Here is a 15,152-nt window from a genome sequence, read left to right as displayed (position 1 = left end):
AGAGAAAATGTTGGCTGCACTTTTTCAGGCCTATTTGCATATGTTCTTTAGTATGCAGAATGTCTCTGTATATAATTTAATTGTTGTTGGTTTTTTTTTGCCTCTATTAATACATATGCAAATGACTCACACTTGCAGCTGTGCTGTATTAATCATATGTGTGCTTCTGTCTGTCTGCCCTGCAGGCTCAGGGTGGAAGGGAGAGGAAAAGAGGGAATTCATTCTTTTAACCTGCAAGGAAACCCACTAATGCAGACAGAAGTCCAACAGCAAACAGCACACCAGGGTTGCCACTGAAATGAGGCGCAGGTGATCATTTTTCACCCTGAATGGAAGTGACTATGATCTAAAAATTAAACCGAATAGTAGAGTATCTAGGTAGGGAAAGATGAATGCTTTACAAGTATTTATCCTTGTAAGTAATTCCTTCCATAAGAAGGTCGAAATCCTGACATCTAAACCTCTCCATATTGTTATTTCTCCTTTATTGATTTTTCTGGGGCTTTCTCTTGGTCAGAAACATAAAGCCAGAGTCTAGTGCTCTAAAAATTATGAAGCATTTATCTGTGTCCTGTCATAATTATTGACCTCTTTCAGAGACTGGTACCAGGTTGATACAAAGGTGAACTTCAGTTTTCATCCACGTCTACCTTGATGTTACTCTATCAGATAGAATCTTAAGCCCTTTCCACTGACTTCCATAGGCCTTTGATAACTATGAAAAATATTGATTTCAGTTGATATTTTGTATGATTCATTCTCCACTGTGATCACACATCATCTCTCATTTCCTCTATCCCAGCAAATGTATATTATTGACGTTACTGGTTATGGAAACTGCAGCTCCATGTGATTTATGACAGCTTGTAATGTTGAGTCTATGTTCCAAAAATATTATTATAGATTTAAAAAGAATCCAACTAAAGCTATTAAAAGGTTAATTAATTCAATAAAATTCTTGAATGAATGCTACTTGATTATTTTGAGTAAAATATAACAACTCAAGAAGAATTCCTATCTTTTCTCTTTGCTTATAACTATTAATCATTGGTTAGAGTCAACATGTTTGGCTTCCTATAGGTATAACAGGTGGCAACCATCTTTTGGCCAACACAGATACAGTATTTATAAAGTGAGAAATAAGTGGGTAAATATTTCCTTCTAATTTCAAATCTTAGAAGCCTTGTTAAAAATTAGAAATAGTATACTAGACTGAAACTGTTACTATTTTAAAAATGTCATGATGCCCATCAAGTCAAATGCAAATTAATGACAATGAAGGTGAGAAATAAATGTTAGATGGATTGCTGCCATTACTTGCTTTTATAATTAGATATAGATGGTAATCCTAGTAATTTTATGTAGTCACAAAAGTCCAAAAGTTTCAGGATGTAACTTTATTTTTCTTAAATAATTATACTCACTTTTTAATATTAAAATGAAGCTAGATTACCTATTATAATAAAGCATAATATGCTAATTAGACTGGATGGCCAAACGGCCTTCTGGACTAAGCCGGGACTGAAGGGCCTAGGCAGCCGCCGCAGCTGCGAGGGCCGAGACCCTGGCACGAATTTTGTGCATCGAGCCTCTAGTCTATATGTATAAAAGGCTATGACGTGCACTGACAACCAGGGGAAGACGCTCAACACAGGAGCTGCTGAGTTGCAGTGACTTGGCAGCGGTGGTTTTTGGGTGACGCACCCCGGAACCAGAGAGGAGAATCGCCCTCTCACAATCCGGGACCCCTTAGGGGATACTGGAGAGCTGGTTTCGACCCAATCCCTGCAGGCCAGGCAGAGGAACCCCACCTGCCAGAGGGAGCCTGCTCATTCCACAGATGCCCTTCTAGCCATACAGTGCAGCCCCAGGTGCGGCCACCTGGGGAGGAACGACAGAAGGTTGGCTCCAGGGCGTGTCTGGCCTGTCTTGCCCAGTCCTGCCCTGCCAGCCACCTTCTAATTAATTTCCTTTCAATGTGCACAAATCCGTGCACCAGGGCACCAGTGCTTCTATATAAATGAATCCCCATTCTTTAAAAAGAGACACGATCAGAAGAACAAATGTCAAAAGCATCATTGGCTTTTAGATGAAAGGAATAGTTGGAAGCAGAAGAGATAGAAAATGCTGAGGAGGAAGAAAAAGAAGGTAAATGCATTATATGAGATTGCTAATTGGCTAGTTATAATTTTTATAATATATCCTTCCACTATTTAGAAATAGTTTAATTTACTGTTATATTGGCAAGGTGAACCATATTGAGTCAAAAGTACCTTCAGATTTCATGTTTATGCATAGTTTGTCATGTATTCTTACACATTAACAAACAACATAGGAATAATCAGTGTTGCAATATTTGATCTTTTTACAAAATATGAGTTTAAAGGAATTACATAAACTTTAATAAAGCTAAAACACATTCTTTATGCAGCAGTCCAAGGTTATGATAAGAGAAAGGGAGAAACGAACAGGAGAGCGAAAGCTAGAGATTGCTCACATACTAAAAATCTCCTAATCAGAGCTGAAAAAATGAAAGTTTCCTGGTGTTTAATGTATATAATTTGTTCAGGAAATTAAGCATATATTGCTTTGTTGTTTTGATTAAAAATGATTATGACCATTAACTCATCAGAGTTTCTTTCATTTTATAAGTATGTATGGAGAACCAGCTCTTTGCTAGGTATTCTTCTGAGCACTTAAGATACATTAATGAATAACAACAAAAAGTATAATGGTTCCTGTTCTGGTGGAGCTTAGAGAATATTTGGAACAGACAGACAGTAAATAAGAAACCTAATAAATAAGTTATATAGTATGTTTGAAGATTACTAGTGCTATAGAGAGAACGCAGAGCAAGAAGAATAGAGTCGTATTTATGGGAAGGTTATTTTATGATTTAAATAGGTTAGTTAGGGGAGGCCTCAGGGAGATGACATTAGCGCAGATTCTTGAACTAGATAATTGGTCTTCCAGGCAGAGGAAAGAGCCTTTCAGGTAGAGGCACAGCTAATGTAAAACTCTAAGGTGGAAGCATGTGTTAGCAAGTCAAAGGACACAAAGAGCCTCGTGAGGGGGGAGCTAAGTCAGTACGGACTAAAATAGTTACAAAAGTACTTTCTTAAATACCATAGTGCCAAAAATGGCATATATTGTTTTCATAAGTCTCTTTTATTTTATTAAATGAGAATACTTTTTTTATTTAAGAAATTTAATGTATATCTTATTGAATTGAATTCAGACTATTAATTTTTTCTTCCATGAGCCACTAATGCTTTTGATATTTGTATTTCTGTTATTGTCTTTTTTAAAGGATGAAAATAAATTTATATAGGAAACTAATTATGAATATTCAGCTAATTCCAATATTACAAAGTAGAATAGCTGGTTGAGCTTAATAGATGCATAATTTATTGGAAGTGTAATGTTAAGATTCACTCTTCACCCATTCATTTAATATATATTTATTGGGTCCATAAAATATTTCAAGCACTTGATTAAGTGCAAATGATAGTGAGTCACTGACTTCATAGATTTTGCCATCTGGTAGAGGTGAGAAAATAGGCTTTAAAATATATTCTACAAAGTGCTATTTGAGAGGGGAAATACTGTGTGCTCTGGGAACATAAGAGCTGCATTAATCCAGACCAATGAAGTTTTATTTTTTTAAACTTTTTTTTCAGAGAGAGGAAGGGAGAGGGAGAGAGAGAGAAACATTGATGTGAGAGAGAAGCACCTATTGGTTACCTCTCGTCCACTCCCTGACCAGGTATTGAACCCATAACCTGGGCTTGTGCCCTGACCAGGAATCAAACCAATGACCTGCTGGTGCACAGGACAATGCTCAACCAACTGAGCTGCACTAGTCAGGGCAAAATGACGTTTTAACTTGCAACCCCAGGGATAAGTGAGAATCAGCTTGGTAAAAAATATTGGTAAAGCTCCAGGAAGAGCTGACTCCACAGAGAGGAGAGTGGAGAGAGAATTTGATAACACCAGGGAGTCATTTAAAGTCTTTAAGTAAGGGGAGGATGGGATCAGATTTTCTAAAATCAAAAGGATCATTTTGACTAATGTAGAGAGTGCATTGAAGGAAGCAAGATGGAGACAGAAAGACCAGGGGCTATGACAGTAAATTAGGCAAGCGAATTAGAGTAGCAGGACCAAGAAGTGTGACAATTACAAAGGAAAATAACAAAGGAAACAAATTCTTGATGTATTTAGTATTTGGAAGAATGAATAGGTACAGAGGAAGAGGGATTAAGTATAGCTCTCATGTTCTTGGGTTAAGCAATGGATGGAATTGAGCTATTTGCCAAGACCAGAGAATGAGTGGTTTGGAGCAAGGAAAAAAATTGGTGAGTTTTATTTTGTTCTGTTTCTGGTGTTTGCAAACATCTATAAATTTCCTCTGAATAGCAAACTAATAGCTAATAAATAGTTGGCCATATGCATCTGAAGTTCAGGAAAGACTTAAGAGGCAGAAGAGACAAAGACAGATATTCATTATAAAAGAAATAAATACAATGGTGCCTTGGTAAAATGTTGATTTGTATGTGTTATAAATATAATACAATAAGTCATTTTTTTCTATAAAAAATAAGTCAATGCTTAGACTATTTTAACTGTACCTAAAATTACACAGAAAGGTGATATTTAAATGTAAAGTATTTTTATTGCATGGTAAATATTTCATTATTATATCTAAGAACAACAAATAATTTTTAGCTAATAACAGGTGGTTTAATTTAAAACATGTCATTTTGCTCTACTTTTAAAATATCTGTTCTTATTTTTATTGTTTTTTTAAATAAAGGTTCTGTTTATGGGTTTTACTTAACATAATATTACCCAAGCATGAACAATGAATGCTATGCAAAAGATGGTTTCAAGGGGAAATACAAATGGTAGGTAAAGAAAGTCAACCACGAGCAGGAATATATTTATAGTGTTCCTTCTTAGATCTAGATGTTAAAAAAGAGAGTCTTGAATTGACAAATGAAAATACAGGGTGTCCCAAAAAATGTATACACACTATATCTAAAGATTTCATTACATTTTTGAAAATGAAATATATTTCAATAAACACTACCTTTATAATTATTCTAAGTGTATATACATTTTTGGGACACCTTGTAATCCATATAAAGAGGTATGAAATGAAAAATGCAAAAATCCAAGTAGAGAGCTGTCATTATGAATCCTGCTACTTTATTCAGTATTACAATTCATACAGAGTATTTGTATTAGTGCCAATTAATCAGTATCATTGTTATCATTTGATTAGCAGGTTACTGTGTTAGCAAATGTCCTAAGAGGGGCAGTGCTAATATAATACCACCTGTATTTGGAGAAGCAAATATAATTGTTTAAAACTCATGAATTTTGGACTCTGTGACCCCAAGTTTTCTTCATTGTCAAATGGAGTTATTAATACATAACACAAAGTAGTATACAATGAGAATGAAATGAAAATAATACTTATGAAAGCCTGAACATAAAATCTAGCACCAGAATCTAGAACTGAATCTTCATGACTGAAAAAGAATCTTAGTAACTGCAAGGGACTCGAACATGATGGAGGGTACTCAAGGCATGTTAAGGGATGGGAAATGGAGAGTTAACAGAGTATAATTAAAAACAGAGTTTGGAGAAAATTAAAACTGCCTCATACATTATACTCCACTGTGATGAAACCTCTGGGAAACATCTTCCCAAGGCTGGGGTCAATGTTGGATAAGAGTTAAGATAGGACAGCAAAAACCGGTTTGGCTCAGTGGATAGAGCATCAGCCTGTGGACTGAAAGGTCCCAGGTTTGATTCCGGTCAAGGGCATGTAACTTGGTTGCGGGCACATCCCCAGTAGGAGGTGTGCAAGAGGCAGCTGATCAATGTTTCTAACTCTCTATCCCTCTTCCTTCCTCTCTGTAAAAAATCAGTAAAATATATATAAAAAAAGAGTTAAGATAGGACGTCTGACTAGGCATGGTGGTTAGCTTTTCTCTGACCCATATGGGCAGGTTTGTGGAGAAGAATGTGGATGCTATTTTAAAGCAGGGGAGGGGAAGTATTACAGTCCACTTTGTACCTCTGGTGAAAGCTAAAGTCAAGGTCAGGGATCTGTGAGTCCAGTGTCAGGAATATGAGTAGGGAGTAAACTGATGTAAGCATCCCAGCAAAGGTAAGGGTCACTCCACTTTAAAGAAAAGCCAGACTATCAGCTATGATAAAAGTTTAGGATGTGTCTGCATTTGAATTCCATTTTTTAATCATGAGCAAAAATGTGTGTGTGTGTGTGTGTGTGTGTGTGTGTATGTTTTAATAGTAGCTAATAGCTTACCATGACAGAGTTTTAGATTATTAATTTTCTTGTTATGCCAGTGTTGCTTTACTGAGATCCTAATTCAAACTCATATGGGTACAATACCACTAATATAAAGGTTTCTTCTCCTGTTTATAGATCAAATTATAGTTAAAAGCAAAAGTGAGCATGTTTGGTGTCCTTCTTCTTGTTTTCTGATAAAGAAAAACAATTTATATCTTTAAATTTTAAGAGAATGTATTGTTATAAGGATGGAAATGAAAATGTGTGTCAAATGTTATAATACTATCTCTACAGGAAAAGAGGTTTGGATGATTGCCTAAGGAAGCTACTCTGCAAGAATCCTGCAATGACACACAGGGAAGCCTCCATCTCGCCCTTGCTCCCGTTTACCACTAACCCAATGGTGAAAGGAAAAGAGAATGTCTAACATCCTTTGAAAGAAGACATTCTAAATCTCTAAAGCTCTTATTTTTTTTTCACATTCAAACCTATTGCTAGATTATCTTCCCTCTTCCTTTAATTCCACTACTCTTTTTAGTTTTACCTATTACAACCACTTTTCTATTGTAGGTATTTCACAGATGCCATTTCAAAGCATAAGAAATGTCACGTTACTTTTATTGGCCCCATGGCTCTAACAATTCCCAAGGTATTTCCAGCTCAAAGAAACAGACACTCACACTGTAGATTTTTGCAGAAAAGGTAAAATAGGATTGACTGTTATTAACCCCTGTGTAACATAATATGCCTCAGCTCCTCCTGTGAGGCTCAACTGGGTTTTCAGAAGCCCACCAGGTCTTCTGACAATCCCCTTGGTTGACCATATGTATCTGTCTCTTGATGCCACAATATAAAACTATCATTCTCCTTACTGACTAAGATCATCTATCATGACAATGCACTTTCATGAATAGAATTTAATTTTATGAAGCACCAGTGCTTTATATATGGCTTCACAGACTTCCTGTGTCCTTTGGGTGAAGAAAAATATAACACTTCTTGAAAGGGGAGGCTAGTCCTGTCATCAGATGATCTGCTATTCCTATTAATTCCGTAACTATCAAGTCCATAACAACCAACATAAACTAGGAAAGATTTTACAGGATGCTGATTCAAAGATTTAAATAGTTAATGAAAGATCCCTTTAATATATATATTTTTAAAATATACTCCATTGATCTTCTACAGAGAGGAAGGGAGAGGGAGAGAGAATTAGAAACATCGATGAGAGAGAAACACGGACCAGCCGCCTCCTGCACACCCCCCACTGGGGATGTGCCCGCAACCAAGGCACATGCCCTTGACTGGAATCAACCCAGGACCCTTCAGTCCGCAGGCCAATGCTCTATCCACTGAGCCAAACCGGTTAGGGCTTTAATATAATTTTTTATTGATATTCTTTTCAAACCCAGAGACAAAATTTCCAAAATTACTTGGTCATCTACTCAAGTTATCATTGACATTCTTGGATATATAAGGATATGTATAAAAGGTCTTAATTGGAATGTCTGGATACCAGTTGTGCTCATTTAGGCACCTGCTTATCTGGTCTACTTCCCCTCCCTTCCCCAACTGAGCTGGCATTAGCAGGATAACAAAGAGACCTATAGAGTACTTCAATAATACTGGGCATCTTGAACATTTTTAAATGTAGTTTTTGTTAAGTTGCCTTGATCCAGAAGTACCTGTTTGAATACTTTTTGTAGGTTTTTTTTATTCTTTGAGTCTTGATGAGGATCATTCTGTGACAAAATTATGGCACATGGTAACCAAAGCAAGACTGCAGCTCATTTTGTTAAATCATACCAGGCAATAAAATATTACAGTAAGTGATCTTTAGTACATAAAACAGGGCTAAAACATAAAAGAAACATCTCAACTTTTGGTTGAGGATCAGCACAAAGAAATTCAAAAACAAAAAGTGTGAGACAAATATCACTAGTCAGTTTTATTTTGCTTTAACAGGATAATAGCTGTTTTCGATATTTACTTAACCTTTGTATCTGCCATATTGTTTCCTGACTTACCTGCAGTTGGAGTGGGCCTAAGCCTGGTGTTGCTGCGGCAGCAGCTGCCATGGTAGTTGGGATCAGCTGAACAGGGTAAGGGTCACCTAAGTAAGAGAATAATAGAGGCGTCAGCACCTTTTATCTACTCTCCACCTGCAAATTAAACTCATGCATTCACTCTTTCCAAAAGCCGCCTTTTGTGTGCCTTGCTGAGGCCTAATGAAAAGCTCTATTGTGCAGCCTTTTACTAACTCTCTTTTCACAATTCTGGCTGAGAGAGGAATGTGAATAAAAGGCACAAGCAATTAAGGCGGAAACCTCATCCTTTTTTCATGATGTATTTAGAAAAATGGGAGGAAAAAGTGTGCATTGATCAGAGGGCTGCACTTTATAACACACACACACACACACACGCACACGCACACACACCTGACAATCTTGATATGAGCACCAACTCTTCAACAAATTTAAAATGTTATTATAAAACATTATTATAAAGGGGACTTAACAAACTTAATTCTGTTTTAACAAACTAAACTCTAAAGATTTAAGCCAAGTAGCTTATCTTTTGAATTTATGATTCAAGTAACCACTTTAATAATGCCTTGTGAGCACATTCATAATAAAGAAAACATTTAATGCCGTTTAAACACACACACACACACACACACACACACATTTTTTAGAGAGAGAGAGAGATGGACACATCAATGAGAGGGAAACATCAATTGGCTACCTCCTGCACACCTCTACTGGGGATCAAGTCGGCAACTCTGGCATGTGCCCTGACCGGAAATCGAACTGGTGACCTCTTGGTTCCTAGGTTGAAGCTTAGCCAGACCTAATGTACTTTTGAAGTTACATAAAATATTGGTACCTTTATTATTCCACAGACAAATGTTTATAAAAATAAAAAGAAAACAGAAAATAGTTTCTTCCCAAAGGTTTCTATTTGTGAGAACATATAAAAAAGTGTATCTTAGTAATTAAAAATTAACCTTAAAGTTTTAATATATATGATCTATAAAGATATAGACACACACGTACATATAGACACATAAGGAAGATTATCCTATATAATAAACCCTAATATGCAAATCGGCTGAACTGTGGAATGACTGGTTGCTATGAACTGACCACCAGGGGGCAGATGCTCAGTGCAGGAGCTGCCCCCTGGTTGTCAGTGCGCTCCCACAGGGGAGGCGCAGCTCAGCCAGAAGCCAGGCTCATGGCTGGTGAGTGCAGCAGCTGTGCCAGGAGCCTCCACAGCAACACTAAGGAGCAGCGAGCCAAGCGGTAGGGAGCAGCAAGCAGGCGGGTGGTAAGGAATGAGGGGTCCCAGACTACGAGAGGGCACAGGCCGGGCTGAGGGAACCCCCACATCCCCAGTGCATGAATTCTATGCACCGGGCCTCTATGTATATTTTTGATACAAAACTTTTTTTTCCACTTTGCAGAGGTGCAACAGACATTTTGCATAGAGCCCAAATGTATGCAAACAGATATATCCATTATTAGTATTCGAATATGAACACAGCAAATAATTAAAAATAATAACTATAAAACAATTTTCTAATATATAAAACATGTATTGGAAATCCAATTTGTGAAAAACTTATTGAATGTCAAATGTATAAACAATATACCTGACAATAACTCGGTTAATATATTCATTCAAAAATATTTATTTAGTACTTGCTCTGTTGTTAAGCACTGCTCTTGACACTAGAAAGAAGACTAATATGCACAGGTGTATTTACTGGGAATTCAATAACGCTTACTCTTTGGGATTCTGAAATTTAATGAGGCTTACTCTTTGGGATTCTGGGGAGGTCCCCTAGCAGTGTATGCACAGAGTCATATGTTTTTATATTTGTCAGTTTCCATAAATTTCTATTTTGTTGGGATTTCTTTTAATAAGTGAACGTACAATTTTCACTTATGTATGTGTGTATATATATTTATTCTTAAAGAGGCCCCCCAAAGTATATGTTTCAAGCTTCAAAATACCAATATCTGAATCTACCTCTGCTGACCTGGCCTTCCCAAATGTTAGAGCTTAATGGGAGCAAATGACAATTCAAAATAAAAAGATAAATATAAAAATAAGTATAAAATATTATGGCTGTTAAGATAAGGAAGTATATAACACTATAGACTACATTGCGGATGCTCCAAATCTAGTCTAAAAGGTCAAAGACAGCCTCTAGGAAGAAGTGATATTTAATCTAAAACTTGAATGAAATAAAACCTAGCCAGGCAAAGAATGGAAGGAAGAGCATTCCAGCAAGGGAAACAATTTTCATGAAGACTTGGAGTCAAATGGAAGGGTTTTATCATAGCCTCGTCATTGAATTGCTGAAGTTCAGGGGAAGTAGAGATAAATGGTGCTGAAGAGGGAATCAGGGGCCAAATTTTATACAGCTTTCTAAACAATTTTAAAGAATCTAAACTTTCCTCCATAGGATAAAAAAATTAAAAAAACAAAACAAAAATTATGGGCATGGAAAAAAGACAAGTTGTGTAAAATCCTTTGGGCTAGCGGATTGGAAGTTACAATCAATAATAAAAAGATGTAGAACTCTGTATAATATAATATGTAGTAATGGTCTGGACCAGGGTGATGATGTTGGGATGGAGAGTGGAGAAAGTCAAGTGGTAAAGAGGCAGAATTGATCAAACCTAATGATTTTTTACAATGAGAGAAAGAGAAAACTCAAGGGTGACTGCCAGGGTTTTGACTTGAATAGCTGATTGTACAGTGGTGCTATTTGTTGTTGGGTTTTCAAACATGGATGAGAAGCAAGATTGCCAGTCAGGACCTGGTTAAGAGGAAAGGCAAGGGGGAGGGGATGGATAAAGAGTTCAGATTTGAACATCTTAGGTTTGACATTACTATTAGATATCCAAAATAGGGGTGTTCATTGAGGTACTTGATAAACATGCCATGATTTTAGGGGGGAAATCCACAAAGAAGACAGATCTGACAGTGGTCAACACATATCTGGAATGTAAAGCTATAATCACCCTTCATGAGATCATTTTGAAGTTAGTAATAAAAAAAAAGAAAGTCAAGGATTGATTGGATTGTGGGATACACTAACATTTAGGGTCAGGGAGATATGTAACTACAGAAAAACTGAGGAGAAATGTAAATTTGGTGTTCCAGAAGCCAAGTCAAGAAAGATTTTTTGAAAGAGTGATCTATTTTTTTAAATGCTGAATTTAGTAATGTGGAAATCATTGGTAACTTCAACAGGGACAATGTCCGTGGAGTAGATAGTGAGAAAACATAATTGGAGTGAGTGCGATCAATACAGGATGATTAAAATTAAGAAAATGGGGGCATAAAGTGTAGAGCCTTATTTATTGGGAAAAAAAGCCACTAAAGAGCAACATTGTCATCACCTAGGAGTTTCTTAGAAATGTAGAATTTCAGACTCTACCCCAAATCCACAGTGGCAGGCAGCCTCTAAGATGGAGCCCCAATGCCTCCCAATGCCTCTTTGTGTAAATCCCTCCTCTTAAAAAGAATACAAAAGTGATGAGGTACTATTTTTGAGAATAAATTACACAAAGTGTCTGGCTCTGTTTTGCTTACTCTTTCCCATTTCTACCCTCTCTCTGTATCTTGGAGCAAGCAGCTATGTTGTGAGCAGCTCTTTGGAGAAACTCATGTAGCAAAGCACTGATCTCTTCGACCAACAGCAAGCAAAGACAGGAGGCCTGCCAGCAGCCATAGGAGGGAGCTTGGAAGTGGATTCCTCCCCAAGTCAGTCTGAAGATGACTACAGTCCTGGCCAAGACCTTGACTGCAGCTATGGGAAAGATCCTGAGCCAGAGGTAGTTAGCACAGCTATGTTCCAATAAACGTTTGTTGTTTTAAGCCACTAAGTTGTCTGCTTTTTAAATATTTTTTTTTTATTGATTTCAGAGAGGAAGGGAGAGGGAGAGAATCATCAATGATGAGAGAGAATCACTGATCGGCTGCCTCCTAAACATCCCATGCTGGGGATCAAGCCCACAACCCAGGCATGTGCCCTGACTGGGAATCGAACCGTGACCTCCTGGTTCATAGGTGAATGCTCAACCACTGAGCCACGCCAGTTGTGCAGCCACTAAGTTTTGAGATAACTTGTTAAAGTAGCAAGGATATAAGCTCTGAGTTAGGATTTAAATTTTAATAAGAGCAGCCCGTGATATGTATTCATTTGAGAAGGGCTGAAGTTAACATTTGCAATGAGGTGTTCTGCAGTAGCTTAGGAAGGATGTATGATCAATAAAACTTTATTTAAAAGGCATATACTTGTAAAAATTATAGCAGGGTTCTATGCCAAAGAGAAAGAACCAGTAAATAAGGAATAAACAATGTTAAGGGGGTGTGACTGATGTTACATAATAGGAATTTACTTACATTTGATATTTTTAATATTTAATCTAGAAAACATAATATTTTACCAAGTAAAGGGAATTTTAGATGTTTAAATGCTGAATTTGTATTTACACAAGCCTAAAATAAACATTATAATACAGCTATTAGTTTTGACAATTTAAGTACTTAAAATATAATTCATTTATAATTTTCACTTAATGAATATAATCTTAAAATTAACTACAGCAGAAGTATAGAGGCTTTGGTGCTCTTCACAGTGATCATTCATTTCATTTAATTTACTTTCCCTGTTGTGAATTAATCAATTAATAAGCACTTACAACATCTACCATGTGACCAGACATTTGTTTGGCACTGTGGGAGACAAAAACAACAAAACAAAACACAGTAAAACTTGGTCTCTAAAACACAGCTATCTTTTTTAATTAAGTGCTTATTTGAGCAGTAGTGACTACCAATGAGCATATAGGAGTTAAGGGAAAACTTTTCTCTTTACAGAATAAAGGCAAAAATAATGGTGAGCATGGCCTTCAAAAATTTGCACTTGAAAGGGAGGAGAGATGTTTTAGGTAAGTGAAAGGTGTCAGTTTGACTAGGACATGCTGAAGGAATAGAGAGAAAAACAGATTAAGTGATAGGTGATAGAATAGAGGGAAAAGAGATTGAAGGCAGGGAGTTGGGAAACTTTACATCAGACTTGAGGGTATCTGGATATGAAATAGCAATGGATATAAAATGAAGTTTTAACAAGTATCATTAAAGAAGTTAGGTGGTAAGAGGTCTTAAACATGATCCTGGAACCCAGGGATAAAGACTAACTCATAAATTTGGATTGATAGCAAACATCTGCATAGGTGTTTTGAGCACTTGCAAATTACTAGCATCTAACTGTGAATAACAAATTAAGTATTATACATACATTTGTGGTTCATTTTGGTTAAAATCTGGGCTATTCCATAACATTAAAAATGCATATATTACAATCTTATCTTTCTTCATTTCCAAAGTTCATTAACGTATACTTAATAAAATTAATATAATTATCATTCCTTTGGAGATATATATATATATATATATATATATATATATAGTTGACCCTTGAACAACAGGGTTTAAACTGCGCAGGTCCACTTGTCTGTGGATTTTTTCAGTAAATACCTGTTTGGGAGTCAGATAATGGAAAGGGCTGATTGTATACACTGATCTATGCCATTTTATACACTGAGTGGCCAGATTATTATGATCTCTGAATGCATAATTATCTGGCCACTCAGTGTATATCCTATATAATCCTATATAATAAATGGCTAATATGCAAAATGTCCCCTCGACCAGGAGTTCGATCAGCAGGCAGGCCGGCCAACCACCCATGTCCCTTCCCCCTGGCCAGGCTGGCCGTACCCCACCCATGCACAAATTCATGCACCGGGCCTCTAATACACACACACACACACACACACACACACACACACTGAGTGGCCAGATTATTATGCATTCAGAAATCATAACAATCTGGCCACTCAGTGTATAGTAGACTTGAGTGTCTGTGGATTTTGGTATCCATGAGGCATCCTAAAACCAATCCTTTATGGATATCAAGGTAAATTAAGTTTTTGGGGAGTCAAAAGTTATAAAAGAATTTTCAACTGCCTGGCGTCAGGGGCCCTAATCCGTGTCCTGTTCACGGGTGAACTGTGTGGGTGTGTATATTTATGCATGTGCCATATATTATATATGGACTTATAAATGTATGTATATATGCATGTATATGAAATATTTGTATGAGCTAAATATTTTACACATATGTTATGGGCTGAATTTTCACCCTCTCAAATTTTATATCTTGAAGTCCTAACCCTTAGTATCTCAGAATGTGACCATATTTGGAGATAAGTTCTTTAAAAGATAACTAGGGTAAAATGAGGTCCCTTGTGTGGGCTCCAATTCAAATAGACTGCTTTCTTTATAAGAAGAAGAGATTAGCACCCAAACAACAAAGACAGAAGGACAACCATGTGAAGAGACAGGGAAAGACCCCCATCTATAAGTCACGGAAAGAGGCTTCCAGATGAAATCTTTTAGCCTCCAAAACTGCGAGAAAATAAATTCTGTGGTTTAAGCCATCCAGTTTGTGACATTTTGTTATAGAAGCCCTAGAACATTAATACAAAATGTTTGCTAGTTAGGCTGGTGTGCCCCAGTTGTTGAGAGTCCACCCATGCTTCAATTCTGGTCAGGGCACATGTCCGGGTTGCAGGCTCGATCCCCAGTAGGAAGGCGTTAAGGAGATAGCCAATCTATGTTTTGCTTTCATCATTGTTTCCATTCTCTATTCCTCTCCCTTCCTCCTATCTAAAAATCAATAAAAACTTAAAAAAAAATGTTTGTCACATACAGCCACATATCAATGTTTTTGAGTTTAAGTGAA

General features: G+C 36.8%; 1 protein-coding gene across 1 annotated transcript in view; it reads right to left on the bottom strand.

Annotated features, from left to right (window-relative positions):
* The window catches only part of SOX5 (SRY-box transcription factor 5), a 403,151-nt gene that overhangs the window by 101,986 nt on the left and 286,013 nt on the right, over positions 1 to 15,152 (bottom strand). The window contains exon 8 of the mRNA XM_080660592.1: positions 8,350 to 8,435. Within this exon, the coding sequence (XP_080516718.1) occupies positions 8,350 to 8,435 (86 nt within the window). The remainder of the gene's footprint in view (positions 1 to 8,349; positions 8,436 to 15,152) is intronic.

Source organism: Plecotus auritus (assembly GCF_963455305.1).
Source record: "Plecotus auritus genome assembly, chromosome: 3".
NCBI classification, from domain to species: Eukaryota; Metazoa; Chordata; class Mammalia; order Chiroptera; family Vespertilionidae; genus Plecotus; species Plecotus auritus.
The sequence above is the reverse complement of the archived record's forward strand: the minus strand, read 5'-3'. Positions and strand labels throughout refer to the sequence as shown.